Source organism: Aotus nancymaae, unplaced genomic scaffold (genome assembly GCF_030222135.1).
Source record: "Aotus nancymaae isolate 86718 unplaced genomic scaffold, 86718_ANA_hifiasm-v0.15.2.pri h1tg000008l, whole genome shotgun sequence".
NCBI classification, from domain to species: domain Eukaryota; kingdom Metazoa; phylum Chordata; class Mammalia; order Primates; family Aotidae; genus Aotus; species Aotus nancymaae.
Genome location: NW_026988419.1, coordinates 42,227,521 through 42,241,419, shown reverse-complemented (window position 1 = coordinate 42,241,419; position 13,899 = coordinate 42,227,521). Strand labels below are relative to the sequence as shown.

Sequence of the window (13,899 nt, the reverse complement as noted above, 5' to 3'; positions counted from 1 at the left end):
TTAACTATTTGAATAAAAGGTAAATATAGTCATCATATTTAGAAAACTCCCAAAACAACTGAACAGAATATTGAGTCTTAGCGCTTTTTTTAAAAATTTGAGACGGAGTCTTGCTCTGTCATCCAGGCTGGAGTGCAGTGGCACATTCTCGGCTCACTACAGACTCTGACTCCCTGGTTCAAGTGATTCTCCTGCCTCAGCCTACCCAGTAGCTGGGATTACAGGCATGTGCCACCACGCCCAGCTAATTTTTTTATATTTTTAGTAGAGACGGAGTTTCACCATGTTGGCTGATATGGTCTCGATCTCCTGACCTCGTGATCCTCCCGCCTCGGCCTCACAAAGTGCCGGGATTACAGGTGTGAGCCACTGCACCTGGTCAGAATATTGAGTCTTATTGGAACATGTGCTGAGCTCTATAATTTGTATTGGGTGATTGTACTGTACTATATAGGAAGGCATCACCATAACAGATAGCTAGGCATTAGCACAGCTAGAGTTGATGAGGGATTCAAAACCTGGGATTAAAAAATATCTATGTGTTAGTGATTTTTTTTAACTTGTTTTTCAGTGTGGTTTGTAGTGTTACTGATTTGATTTTGGCAAATCAGCATTTATTATGACTGTAGTCTTGAGTATATAAGCTCAGCTGTAGCCTGGTGCAGTGGTTATTTAATAATGGATTTAGCTAAAATCCATTATAATGTTCATACAAGGATTAATTTTGTATTCTTTCTACCTCTTTAGTAAAATAAAACAAGGTCTGTTACCTAGCTTGGAAGATTTGCTGTTCTATACAATTGCGGAAGGACAAGAGAAAATACCTGTTCATAAATTTATTACAGTAAGTTTTTATATTTTTATATCTTAAATTAAAAAAATAGTAATACTTAATAAATATATACAGTATTATTGAAATACAGTCTTAAAGGTCATCTGACATGTAGATTCTGACTGACACTATTTCTCTTATTATGTTTTCAAATTTTTATCATGCTTATTTCAAGGTAATCAATGAAAGAAAAAGAAAGAAACAGTGAGAAACTTGTCCAGAAAGTGGGTAATAGTGACACTAAGATGCCATATTCATGTTCAGGTGTTGGGTAGAAGTTTTTATATACAGGAATAAAATCTTGTAGTTGGAATAAGCATATACATTATTTGCACCATATATTTACAAACTCTTATTTTTTTAAAAACAGGCACTCAAATCTACAGGATTGCGAACGTCTGATCCCAGGTTGAAAGAGTGTATGGATATGTTAAGATTAACTCTTCAAACAACATCAGATGGTGTCATGCTAGACAAAGATCTTTTTAAAAAGTAAAAGTTTCTGCCAAACCTTTAATGGTGATTTGCTATGCTATACGGTGATTCTGTTTTAAAAAAATAATCGTATCTTTGAAGGCCACTGCTTCCTGTGTAATGGAAAAATGAGATTTATAAACATCATTTGTTTGAAGAACTTGGTACACATTAGGTTCTATAATACACCAGGCTAAGAGTATACTTTCTTTAAATCTGTTCTAAATAAATTTAGACACTAGTGTTTCCAGTTTACAGTCTCTGGAGATTGCATTCAGTTTGAGTAGAGTACATCTTTCGTCCTGTCATTGCTTATATTGATCCCCAATTCATCTGCATGACTTGCAGGCTTTGTCAGCATGGTCTCTAGTTCTTTTCCACAAGGTGATTTAGGTGACATCATAAAATTGAGAGGGCTTCAGACAAACCTGTGTTCCTCACATTACATATCTGCATTGTCTGCTCCTCTCCTCTCTTCAGACATATTAATACATAGGCCTTTGGCTATTTTCATTTTCCTCAAAACAGTAAAGAACTAAAGGCAACTCTGGAGATTAAAGCCTTGATTTGGTTGAATGAGAATTTTTACTTTGATGTTCCTATATTTGCATATATTTATTATTTATCTTTATTAATGTGTTTCTATTAGTTTGATTACTTAAAGATGTAATGGACATGTGTGTAATGGATCCCAAAGAATCAAATAGTATTTTAAACTACTACTATTTAAGTGGAAACTAGTATAAAACTGTAAATACTACTATAAGACATTGGCTTTTTCCAGACGTGGATCCATAAAATTTCTGCCATCTACTTTGAAAGTTTGTTATGTGTGGATGTATTTACTTTTATTTTATTTTATTTTGGGGGTTGTGATTTGTTCTAGATATCGTCCGGGCTATTAAGTCATCTGAAGGTATAAGTATTTAACTGAGGTTCTCTGAAGTTTCCTGGCATGCTGTGAAGCACTGCTGACAGCTTGGGATTCGTACCTTTTCACCAGGAGATTATTAGTTCTGTTAACTTAGCTGACCTTGAAGTGTAGACTTTAGGTCCATGTTGCAATTGGTGTTAGGAATTTTGACTCTCCAGAACCTGTTTTTTTTAGGAGACAGAAAAACATCATTTCTAAATTTATTTGTGTCTTTGCCATAAGGATTATTTTTCATGTTCATGAACTATCTGCAAAATATTCTAATTGAAGTGCTCTCTGCGGGCATTTTATTGTATCTGTGAATGAAGTTAGAGTAATGGTAGGTAGATCTGTTGATAATCAGTAGGGGAACTGTTTTGGAATTTTAAGTGGAAGCATTATTTTATACACCTTTAATACTTGAAAAAATATTTGTGCTTTATAAACATGTTGCTATGTTTAAATATGAAATTTAAAACAATTTAAATCCTCTGATTATTAAGGCAGGGAACCATAAGTGTTACATTTTCTACCTACAGTTATATTAAGAGATAGTAATTACCACTGTTTTAAACACTAATCCAATTTTTAAAAAATCTATGCTTGTAATACAGGCAGTTTCAAACTTGACAAATGTTTTATGGTCTATATGAGCAACCAGTAGAAAAGTACAAGTCTATAGGCATAATTATTTCTCTTTTTAGCTTTAGAATGAGGTGGTTCAAAACCTCCAACTATTAACCTTTTAATAGTTTTCAATCACCTGGAAAGGTAATTGCTTCACAGATGTTCTTTTCTCTGTTTTCATAAGTTATCTAATTAGTGTTGCCAGAAATAAACTTCTCCCTTCCATGAGGCTGGGGAGGAGATGGTATAACATGGGATTCATTTTTCTCTAGAGAAATAATTTATAAAGGTGGGTAGGTTTGGTTGAAGCAATGTGTTAGTATTTTACCTAAAATACATTGTAGATTAATATTTCTAGACTTTAATGGTAATCTGAGAAACAACTATTATGTGTGACTTTTTTTTTAAACTTGGGAAAATATGTTCTAAGCATACTCTTTGGAGTATAACCTATTTGAAAGTTGGAGACTGCCTGTACCCAGCTTGATAGTCAATTGTTTTTAATGCTAGTAATTCTTAAAATGAATAGAAGTAAAAGTATTTGTGTTGAAAACTAATCCTTTATTTATTCATGCATTTTTAACCTTGTAGGTATTAGAACTGTTTCTTTGTATGACCATATTTTTTATGACCTTTTTGTTTTGGAAGAAAGTGGATGGTAGCCTTTCATTTGTATGTTTGATTTTCTTAAAATTTTCATATTCATTATGTTATTTTACTAATGAAAAATTATTTGTGAGAAATGTTTTGTAAACCATTATGCATTCTTTTTTTGTTTGTTTGTTTTTGAGATGGAGTCTCGCCCTTTCACCCATGCTGGAATGCAATGGTATGATCTTGGCTCACTGCAACCTCCACCTCCTGGGTTCAAATGATTCTCCTGCCTCAGCCTCCTGAGTAGCTGGGATTACAGGTGGCCACCACCACCTCCAACTAATTTTTGTATTTTTAGTAGAGATGGGGTTTCACCATGTTGGCCAGGCTGGTCTTGAACTCCTGACCTCGTGATCTGCCCACCTTGGCCTCCCAAAGTACTGGGATAACTGGTGTGAGCTACTGTGCCCAGCCACGCATTGTTTTTTAGTTATAAACACTTAAGGAAAGAAAATGATTATTTCAGCTTACAGATAAGAAAACTGAACAAAGGACAGAGAAAGATATAACTTACTGAAAAGCGTAAACACCTCCTTTTCAGAGTTCATTTTTTATATGACTTCTCATTTCCTGTTAGACTCATGGCATCTATATTAAAATAACTCTGATACTTGCAAGTTGTTTTAGAAGCTATGTTAAACATTAAAAATATTAAAACAATGGTAATATTTTGAGATTAACGTTGAAACTATCAAAATGATTAAAGTTTACTGAGTAAATATTTCTTAGCTCTAGGATGTCAATACTGTATAAGTTATGGAAATTGGGGCTATACTTTTTTAATGTTGTAATAGGAGGATCCTTATGAGTGAAACAGTAGTCATTTCTATTAGAATTTTATTTTTAAACTATATGTTAATTTTATATTGAACAAGGGAGTATATATTATTCTGAATTTTTGTTAATAGTTAAAATGTGAAATTTGGTTTTTAACTTTAATTTGGTTTTATCGAGAACAACTTGAATAAAAATATTGAGATTTAAAAATTTCTCATTTACCACAGACTAAACAAGAAATACTGAGAGTATCTACTTTTTTATATCTTCATTTATGATTAGTGCAAGTTACTAAGCCTCTTAGAGTCTCATTTTCTTACCTGTAAAGTGGGGAAATCTTTATAGAGTTGATGTTTTGAGGATTAAACAAGATAGCTATTACCTGAAACTTAGTAGTGACTTAAAAAAAAAATGCCAATGTGAGTTTTTTTCTCTTCTACAAAGAAGCTGCTAATATAGTATCACATCACTTACTGGTGAGGAATCCAGATACTTCATCAGTAAATTCCTATAGTAATGGTTTGACTTTTTTTTTTTTTGAGAGGGAGTCTCACACTGTCATCCAGTCTGGAGTACAGTGGTGCTATCTTGGCTCACTGCAACCTCTGCCTCCCAGGTTCAAGCAATTCTCCTGCCTCAGCCTCCCAAGTAGCAGAGACAAGGTTTCACCATGTTGGCCAGGCTGGTCTTGAACTCCTGACCTCAGGTGATCTATCCTCCTCGGCCTCCCAAAACGCTGAGAGTATAGGCATGAGCCACCACACCCAGCCTGGTTTGACTTTAATACTTCAGTTATCAGCATTTGATTTTTTTGTCTGTTGAAGGTTTACTCTTGAGATTTGTTATAGTTGATATTATGGCTTAATACCTGTGTTTAGCAAGTCTTCCTTTATTAGTTAAATATTCTATTACTGAGTTATAGAGGCTTAAGAAGCTCAGAATATATGACTGGTTGTAATCGATTTGCAAAACTTTTTAAAGGCTACATTAATATACTGATTTTCTGGCTTAAATTCCTTTTAGTAAAAAGCAGAATACCGGTTCAATTTATTAGAGAAGGTCATGCCCTCTCATCCACTTGGTTTACTATGTTTTTAAAGTACTTTTTCACAGTGAAACCTTTTTATTCTGCATTGTATTTACATATTTTATATTAAATGGAATATTGTAATATAACATTTTTGGTGACTAAAATTATTTATTACACTACTTTAAATGAAATTTTATTTCAAATTATACATTATTACAAGCATTTTAGCACACATTTCATTTAAGAGGTAAATTAATCTGACTAAACAAAGTTGATATAATTTAGGAAAAACATGTTAAAATGCAAAATGTGTAATTTTAAAACAAAATGCTAGTAATAGCTATATAAGAACTAAGAGATATATTTCTGAGATTACTTGATAAATAAGCAAGATCTCAACCATGGCAGGCAGTTTGAATTTTTATTGTCATCATACTGAATGTTTACCAACTCCGAGTAAGAAACTTGTTTCAGATGGTCTTAATACTTAAACCTGGTGGAATGCATTCCCATTTTAATTTTTGACACAATTTTAGGCACATCCAGATTATTTCTCTTACATGTTCAACAGCTTATAAGCAACTATTTGAAAGATTGCTAGAAGGAAAGAAAATAATATAGAAAGTATAATTTGTGGAATTTAGTTGTATAAAATGATAAATATGTCTATTATTTAAATAGTGTCTGAATTATTACTATTATTACCAAGTTCTAATATTTGAAAGATACCCAGTTAATTAATTATTTTTCTTACATTCCACAGATGTGTTCAGAGCAACATTGTTTTGTTGACACAAGCCTTTAGAAGAAAGTTTGTCATTCCTGACTTTATGTCTTTTACCTCACACATTGATGAGTTATATGAAAGTGCTAAAAAGCAGTCTGGAGGAAAGGTAATGCTTTTGATGTACATATTTTCATATCCCAATCACTTAATAGATTCAGCTCACTTTGAGATCTAGAGAGTAAATTGTGTAGTTGCGTTTTGGTAAAGAAAATACTTTAGCTTTGTTTAAGAAATTTAAGTTAAGTGAAGCCCCTGGATTTAGTGTTTTTAAAATATTTTAAATATTTAAGTTTGTTATTCTGGCTAAAGAGAAATCTAAAGATAAGAATATTTTCATTTTCAGATGATGGTGTATTTAAAATTTTTAATTTAAAAAACCTTATTCAGAATTTCTGCAGATCTGATATACTTCAATATTAATGAAATGTTTCTAGTTTTTAAAATTCTATAATAATGCTAGGGACTATTTGATTTTCATACAGAAAGTTTCATTTTCTTTTGTTTTAACTTTGGGTAGCTTTAGTATAATACAATTGGCCTTTGAACAAAGCAGGGGTTATGGCCCACACAAAAATCTGAGTATAACTTTTGACTGCCTTAAAACTTAGCTACTTATAACTACTGTTATAAGCCTTACCAATAACAGAAAGTCTATTAACACATATTTTGTATATTTATTATATACTGTATTCTTATAATAAAGTAAGAGGATAGAAAATGGTATTGAGAAGATCATAAGGAAAATATATTTACTATGAAGTGGAAGTGGATCACCATGAAAGCTTTCATTGTCATCAGCTTCATGTTTAAACTGAAGAAGAAGAGGAGGGATTGGTCTTGTGTCTTGGGGGTGGCAGAGGAAGAAAAAATCTGTATATAAGTGTACTCTTTGAGGCTTAAATCCATGTTGTTCAAGATTCAACTGTCTAACAACTTCAGTGTAAATACTTATTACTTATTTTTAGATGCTTGATTCCTAATTTCTTAGTGAAATCCTATAGCACCCATGACCCTGATTAAATAAATTTTTTACTTTTGGCCGGGCGCGGTGGCTCAAGCCTGTAATCCCAGCACTTTGGGAGGCCGAGGCGGGTGGATCACGAGGTCAAGAGATCGAGACCATCCTGGTCAACATGGTGAAACCCCGTCTTTACTAATACAAAAAATTAGCTGGGCATGGTGGCGCGTGCCTATAATCCTAGCTACTCAGGAGGCTGAGGCAGGAGAATTACCTGAACCCAGGAGGCGGAGGTTGCGGTGAGCCGAGATCGCGCCATTGCACTCCAGCCTGGGTAACAAGAGCGAAACTCCGTCTCAAAAAAAAAAAAAAAAAAAAAAAAAAATTTTTTACTTTTTTCCTGCTTAAAAAAATCAAGTCCAAGTTCCTCTGCTAGACTCTTCTACTAAACATAGGAAAGAAAGAATGCACTGGAAAACAAGGAATTAATAGAGACTGAAAGAAGTCACTTCAGATCTCACCCGTAATTCTCAAGTCTGTTTTGTCTTTAGTTTTCATGAACATTGTTATAGAAGATAGACTACAAAACCACTGAGTGTTGTAAAATAACCGTCATTAGGAGAAGGCAAAATGAGATAAGAAATTTATTGGAAGAAAATATATTATTTGCCGATATTGTATTTATTCATTTCTTTCCAATCTTTTGGATAGGTTGCAGATTATATTCCTCAACTGGCCAAATTCAGTCCTGATTTGTGGGGTGTGTCTGTTTGTACAGTAGATGGACAGAGGTAAGTTTATTTCAAATTCATGAACACCAACTCTAAGCCTTAAATTTTGTATAATGGTTAGAATGACATGGAGAAGATCATCTTTTATAATGGAAATTAGTCCTAACAGGACATAATTTCAAAAGGTAAATAAATTTAGATTTTAATGTGATTTTTAAAAACTCAACTGAAAGTTACATTATATTAAGTTTTATGAGACATCTATTTTATTCACTGTTGTAGTCTTGTTTTTTGAGTATTATTCAAATACCTGCAGTTACCAATTTGTTTAGGAAAAGCAGACTTGTCAAAACATGACACTATTCTCTAATGAACTGACCACTAATAAAATTAGTCCCATTTCTCAATTTAACATTGGCAACCCATCTATCGTCTTTGTTCCTCGTGTTCCTGTTATAATTAGCATGAGAATTAAGATAGTGCAACATAACATATCCCATTATTCATCAGTTCATTTGCAAAGTGAAAAGTCAGTTGCAAAACATGTAGGATTTCATGAAGTCCATGAAAGCAGTATTTGGGAATTGCTTACATTGCAGGCACAGCTGCTGACAGATGAGGAACTTGCAGAATTATAAAAAGGATAGTGATGTGAGGGCACTTTAAAGAGAATGATTTGATTTAAAAATCAAAGAATTAAGAGGCCCTTGGAAAATGGTAAAGTTCTAGAATATTTTTTCAAGAATGATTCTTTTCATTGTGCTGGGAATTAGGCATAAAGATTATTATCATCTTGTAACTGGTTTATCAGAAAATTGTGCTTTTTTCACTCATTTCAAGACTTAGCTCAGAGATGTATTCTTTTGGTTTTTTTTTTTTATTAAAGTATTTCTTTTTTATTAAAATATAACATATAAGATGTACAGCAGTAAGTGAATACAGCTTGAAAAGTTTATATGACAGTTGTAATTTTACCTAAATTTTGTTAAAACTACTAAATGTAATTTAACTTAGTAGTTTTAGGTTTTACTTTTCAAGATAATGTTGCAATTAAAAACTTTTTTTTCGGCCGGGCGCAGTGGCTCAAGCCTGTAATCCCAGCACTTTGGGAGGCTGAGGCAGGTGGATCACGAGGTCAACAGATCGAGACCATCCTGGCCAACACGGTGAAACCCCGTCTCTACTAAAAATACAAAAAATTAGCTGGGCATAGTGGCGCGTGCCTGTAATCCCAGCTACTCAGGAGGCTGAGACAGGAGAATTGCCTGAACCCAGGAGGCGGAGGTTGCGGTGAGCCGAGATCGCGCCATTGCACTCCAGCCTGGGTAACAAGAGCGAAACTCCGTCTCAAAAAAAAAAAAAAAACGAAACTTTTTTTTTTCTTTTATGAAAAGTCGATCTTTTATGTTACCCAGGCTGGTTTTGAACTCCTGGCCTCAAGCAATCTTCCTGCCTTGGCCTCCCAAAGTGCTGGGATTATAGGCATGAGCCACTGCCCCCAGCCAAAAATTTGTGACTCTTAAGGACCTTCATTTTAGGTGATTTTAATTTTTTAATTTTTTTTTTTTTTTGAGATAGAATTTCGCTTTGTTGCCCAGGCTAGAGTGCAGTGGCGTGATCTCGGCTAACTGCAACCTCTGCTTTGTGGGTTAAAAGCTATTCTCCTGCCTCAACCTCCCCAGTAGCTGGGACTGCAGGTGTGTGCCACCACACCCAGCTAATTTTTGTATTCTTAGTAGAGACGGGGTATCACCATGTTGGCCAGGATGGTCTTGATCTCTTGACCTTGTGATTTGCCTGCCTCAACCTCCTAAAGTGCTGGGATTACAGGTGTGAGCTACTGTGCTTGGTGATTTTAATTTTTTTACTAAAAAAATCTCAAGTACTTACAATAAAAAATATATGGGTTATCCTGTTCATTTTGAAGATAAGGAATCTGAGGCCAATAGTTGACCTGATACTGGCAAAGGTGAAATGAATACCTAGATCTCTTCTAGTCCATTTTTTTCTTTCATTATTATATGCCTTTTTTCTCATTTGGGCCTGTAAAATGTACTGAACAGTCACCATATGTTGCATTAAATGTTGTGTGCTATGAAGGGACACAATGAAATGAAAAGACGTGGTGACTTTATCCCATGAAGCAAATCCCAGTAGGGAATGGTATTCCTGTTTTTGCATTTTAGGAAATGGTTTATCAAGTAATGGAAGTCTTCGAATTTGAAGGAAATTATTATCATTGTAATACTTGGGTATGATTTTTCTCTTCTTAAATATTCTCTATGTCTCTTAGTTTTCTTATCTAGAGAATTCAGAAAGTTGACTTTAGAACTAAAGCATATGTATTTTTAAATCCAAAGGTAATAAGACAAGCTTTTAATCATTTTTTAGAATGATTGTCAAGTTTGAAGTTTTTTTCGAAGTTATAATCTTATATAGTATAACTATATAGTGTAAGGTTATAGTTATACATCATGAATGAAGTTTTAGGAAAAATATGCTTTTGGTATTTATACGTATGTATTTATATTCTATAATACACTCAGAAGTGAGTTGGGTAAGCATTCTTGTTTGACCTTTGATGTCTCTGTCACCCTCTGCTTGGGGTGGTTAATAGTGCCCAGTTTCACTATGAATGACTTTCACTATGACTGAATACCTGTGATGTGTTGGGACATTGTTCAGGGAACTTGGGATATTCCAGTAAGTATATCAAAGATCTTTGCCTTTGTGAAGCTTACATTATAATTTGGTTGGCCAGAACTTTTTCATTCCCAAATCTTTTCTCTACTTCATGTACTTCTCAGTTTGGTGGTAATATAAAGCTTTCTTTTTGTTCTTTAATTTATCTCCATGGTAATAATGATTGCCTACTGGATCTTAGTGCCAGCTCTGTCAGGTTTATAAAACTGGATGTTTTTTCTTTTAATAGGGCCAGGATTGTGAGTGGATGTGGTTCATAAGATGAAGCATTTATAAACAGGGTCTCAGAGAATAGTATTGAATCTAAACTGAGCTTTGTTTAACTCCTTAACCGTGGTTTAGTTACAGGTTACAGCTATGAGTAAAAAAAGGTGAATAATTTCTGAAAGGGCTAGTTTATTTTACGTGATTGAATACAGGTGGGAGTAAGGAGGAGCATGCTCTTACATTCTTGCCCACAGAGCAAACTTTGCACATTACATATTTATTATCTACTTTAAAACCACAGTTCTGTTACGTGAATACTTTTATGCTTTTGCTTTTTTTTCCCCCCACAGTATTCCTCTTAAAATAAACATATGGTCAATTCTGTATCCATGGAGTCTGCACCTGTGGATTCAAGCAATCACAGATCGAAAATATTTGAGCAAAAAAAGATAGATTAGTTGTGTCTGTAGTGAACATGTACAGACATATTTTTTCTTGTCATTATTCCCTAAATAACACAGTACAACTATTTATATGGCATTTACATTGCATTTGGTATTACACGTAATATGGAGATGATTTAAAACACATGGGAAGATGTGTGTAGGTTATATGCAAATGCTATACCATTTTATATAAGGGACTTGAGCATCTGTGGAGTTTGGTATCACAGGGACTCCTGGAGCTAACCTCTCACGGATGTCAAAGAATGACTGTACTTATATTTGTTCTTTAATTTTGACATAAACTTGTGGTTGAATTATGGGAAATTTTTGTAAATTGGAATTAACATGTAAAAAGTATAATTCCAACTATGCAATTACACTTTTTTCCCAGTTGATGTTATTTTTTAAAATCTCCTTTTAAATAGGCATTCTATTGGAGATACCAAAGTTCCCTTCTGTCTGCAGTCCTGTGTGAAACCTTTGAAATATGCCATTTCTGTTAATGATCTTGGAACTGAGTATGTGCATCGATATGTTGGAAAAGAGCCTAGTGGACTAAGATTCAACAAACTATTTTTGAATGAAGATGGTAAGAAGTACATAAACATTGGTTGAAAAATGTCACATTTTCCTATGTAAATCTAAATCATTTTAAGGATTTTTTGATTAAAATTAAAAATGTTTATTTGTCATATGATTTCTATGCAATCCATAGAGAGAATTTCATCACCTACTTTTAGAAATAGTTATTTTGGGCATCTCATACCACTGGGAAGTGGGCTAGGGAGAACGTGAACTTCCCTGGGATTACAGGCATGTGCCACCACACCTGGCTAATTTAGTATTTTTAGTAGAGACGGGGTTTTTCCATGTTGGTCTGGCTTGTCTCGAACTTCCAACCTCAGGTGATCCACCCGCCTCGAACTCCCATAGTGCTGGGATTACAAGCGTGAACCACTGTGCCTGGCCCCTGAGGATTTTTATTTTTTAAGTGAGTGTTTTTACTTTTTCTCATTATAACATTAAAAAATTTGAAAGAAACGTATTGTGTTTAATGCTTAGATAACAAGTCATTACAGGAATTCAAAAGAAAAGGGAAGGACGAAAGTAGTTAATTTGATCTGATAGAGGTTTTAAGTCTAAACATCATTTAGCTGAGTGCAAACTAGGCTAAACTATTCCTGTGGTTTGGTTTCTGTTTTTTGATCTTTTAAGCATCTGCTGTGTTTCTGATTGATGAGTTAAGATACAGAATTGAAGAGTGAAAGTGAAGGTTGTAGTAAGGGCTGTGAGAGATATACTTTTATACCTTTTTTTCTTTCTGCTGTATAAAAAAATGAAATGTGCCTTATACTCATTATTGTTTTATTAGTTTGTAAGATAAAGTCATAAGACTGGTATTTTCTTATGCTTCTCATTCTATTTATTTTGAAAGCAATTATATTTTATTTTCTATTTTACCATAACCTTTTTATTCTGATGTTACATTTGATTTTATAGATATTACCATAAATTAACAACTTCAATAAGGACATCATGTGTAGAAGCACTCTATTTACTAAGCTCATTGACATCTAGATTTAATATTGAAAGAATTAATACTGTTATTCTAAAAATAAATATTTTAAAAGAAAAATTTAATACTTTTCCATGAAAAGCAAAGGAGAATAGATGTGTCTAGTAAATTGATTGATTTCGAGGGAGATATTTAAGGAAAAGAAAACAAATATAGTAATTTATAAAAGATTTCAGAAACAAAAAAATAAAATGGACTTGGAGCAAATGAACTTAACAGTGTAAGTAATGAATTTTTGTCATGTACATTTATGGTTTTAGAAATCATGAATTATTGATACTGTATTCTACATAAGAAAAAATAAGAAATCAGGAGTTTAGAATTGCTTATAATAAGAATGAAATATAAAGTTTAACAAGAGGTTTTGCCTTCATATTTAAAGACATTTTTCTAAGCCTGAGCCAACACCACGAGTCTTGAAAGTAATGGTAAATAAAGGCTTTACTATATTACACCTTCCTGAGTTCTGATTAGAGTCTGTGCTCTTGAGCCCAGTTTAGTTTAGCCCCAGCAAAAACAATTTGAGGATCTCCTTCATATTTAAAATTGCAAGGGTAGATTTTTGGTGAAACCATATACTTTTTTGGTGTGTATGTATATATGTACATCTAGAATTATAAAATTAAAAAAATATATTAATGTTATGCTAGCTTTATAAGATTGTGATGATTTATTAAGACTAATACGGAAATAGTGACTAGATAGAGAAATTGTAGTAGTTTTTAATAACAGCAGTTTAAAATTGTTTGCAGCATAGAAAGTGTTGGTCCTGTGGTAGGAGGTGGCTGACATTTTTTATCATATAAGTGAGCAAACAAGTTACTTTATGGAGATGTCAGTTTTGCAGACTATCATCTCCCAGGGAAGTCTTCTTTTTCTACCTTATAGTGATCAGTGTAACCAACAAATTATTTATATAGCTTTCCTTTTCTGTAGTGTTAACAGCTCTGGAGGGTACGTGGGCCTTGGTTCTTGGAATAACTTTTCTGACTGCAGGTTACAGAAGACAAGTTAACAAAAGTTTGACTCAGCCTTACCTGTGAACAAAAACCCTTGTAAGGTTCATATGCTAAGCAGCTTAAAAGCTTCTTTTGATATAATATGAAAGAAGGCTGTGCATTTTATTGTCTTGGGGGAAAATAAATACTTGTTAAAATTGATCAGTTTTTTGCTTTATAGTTTAA

At 33.4% G+C, this 13,899-nt stretch overlaps 1 protein-coding gene across 2 annotated transcripts in view; it reads left to right on the top strand.

Moving 5' to 3' along the window:
- GLS (glutaminase) overlaps window positions 1–13,899 on the top strand; it is an 81,381-nt gene that overhangs the window by 13,742 nt on the left and 53,740 nt on the right. For both annotated transcript variants that reach the window (XM_012442414.3, XM_012442415.3), the window contains exons 2-6: window positions 748–844; window positions 1,203–1,324; window positions 6,071–6,200; window positions 7,764–7,843; window positions 11,565–11,728. In XM_012442414.3, coding sequence (XP_012297837.2) covers window positions 748–844; window positions 1,203–1,324; window positions 6,071–6,200; window positions 7,764–7,843; window positions 11,565–11,728 — 593 coding nt within the window. The remainder of the gene's footprint in view (window positions 1–747; window positions 845–1,202; window positions 1,325–6,070; window positions 6,201–7,763; window positions 7,844–11,564; window positions 11,729–13,899) is intronic.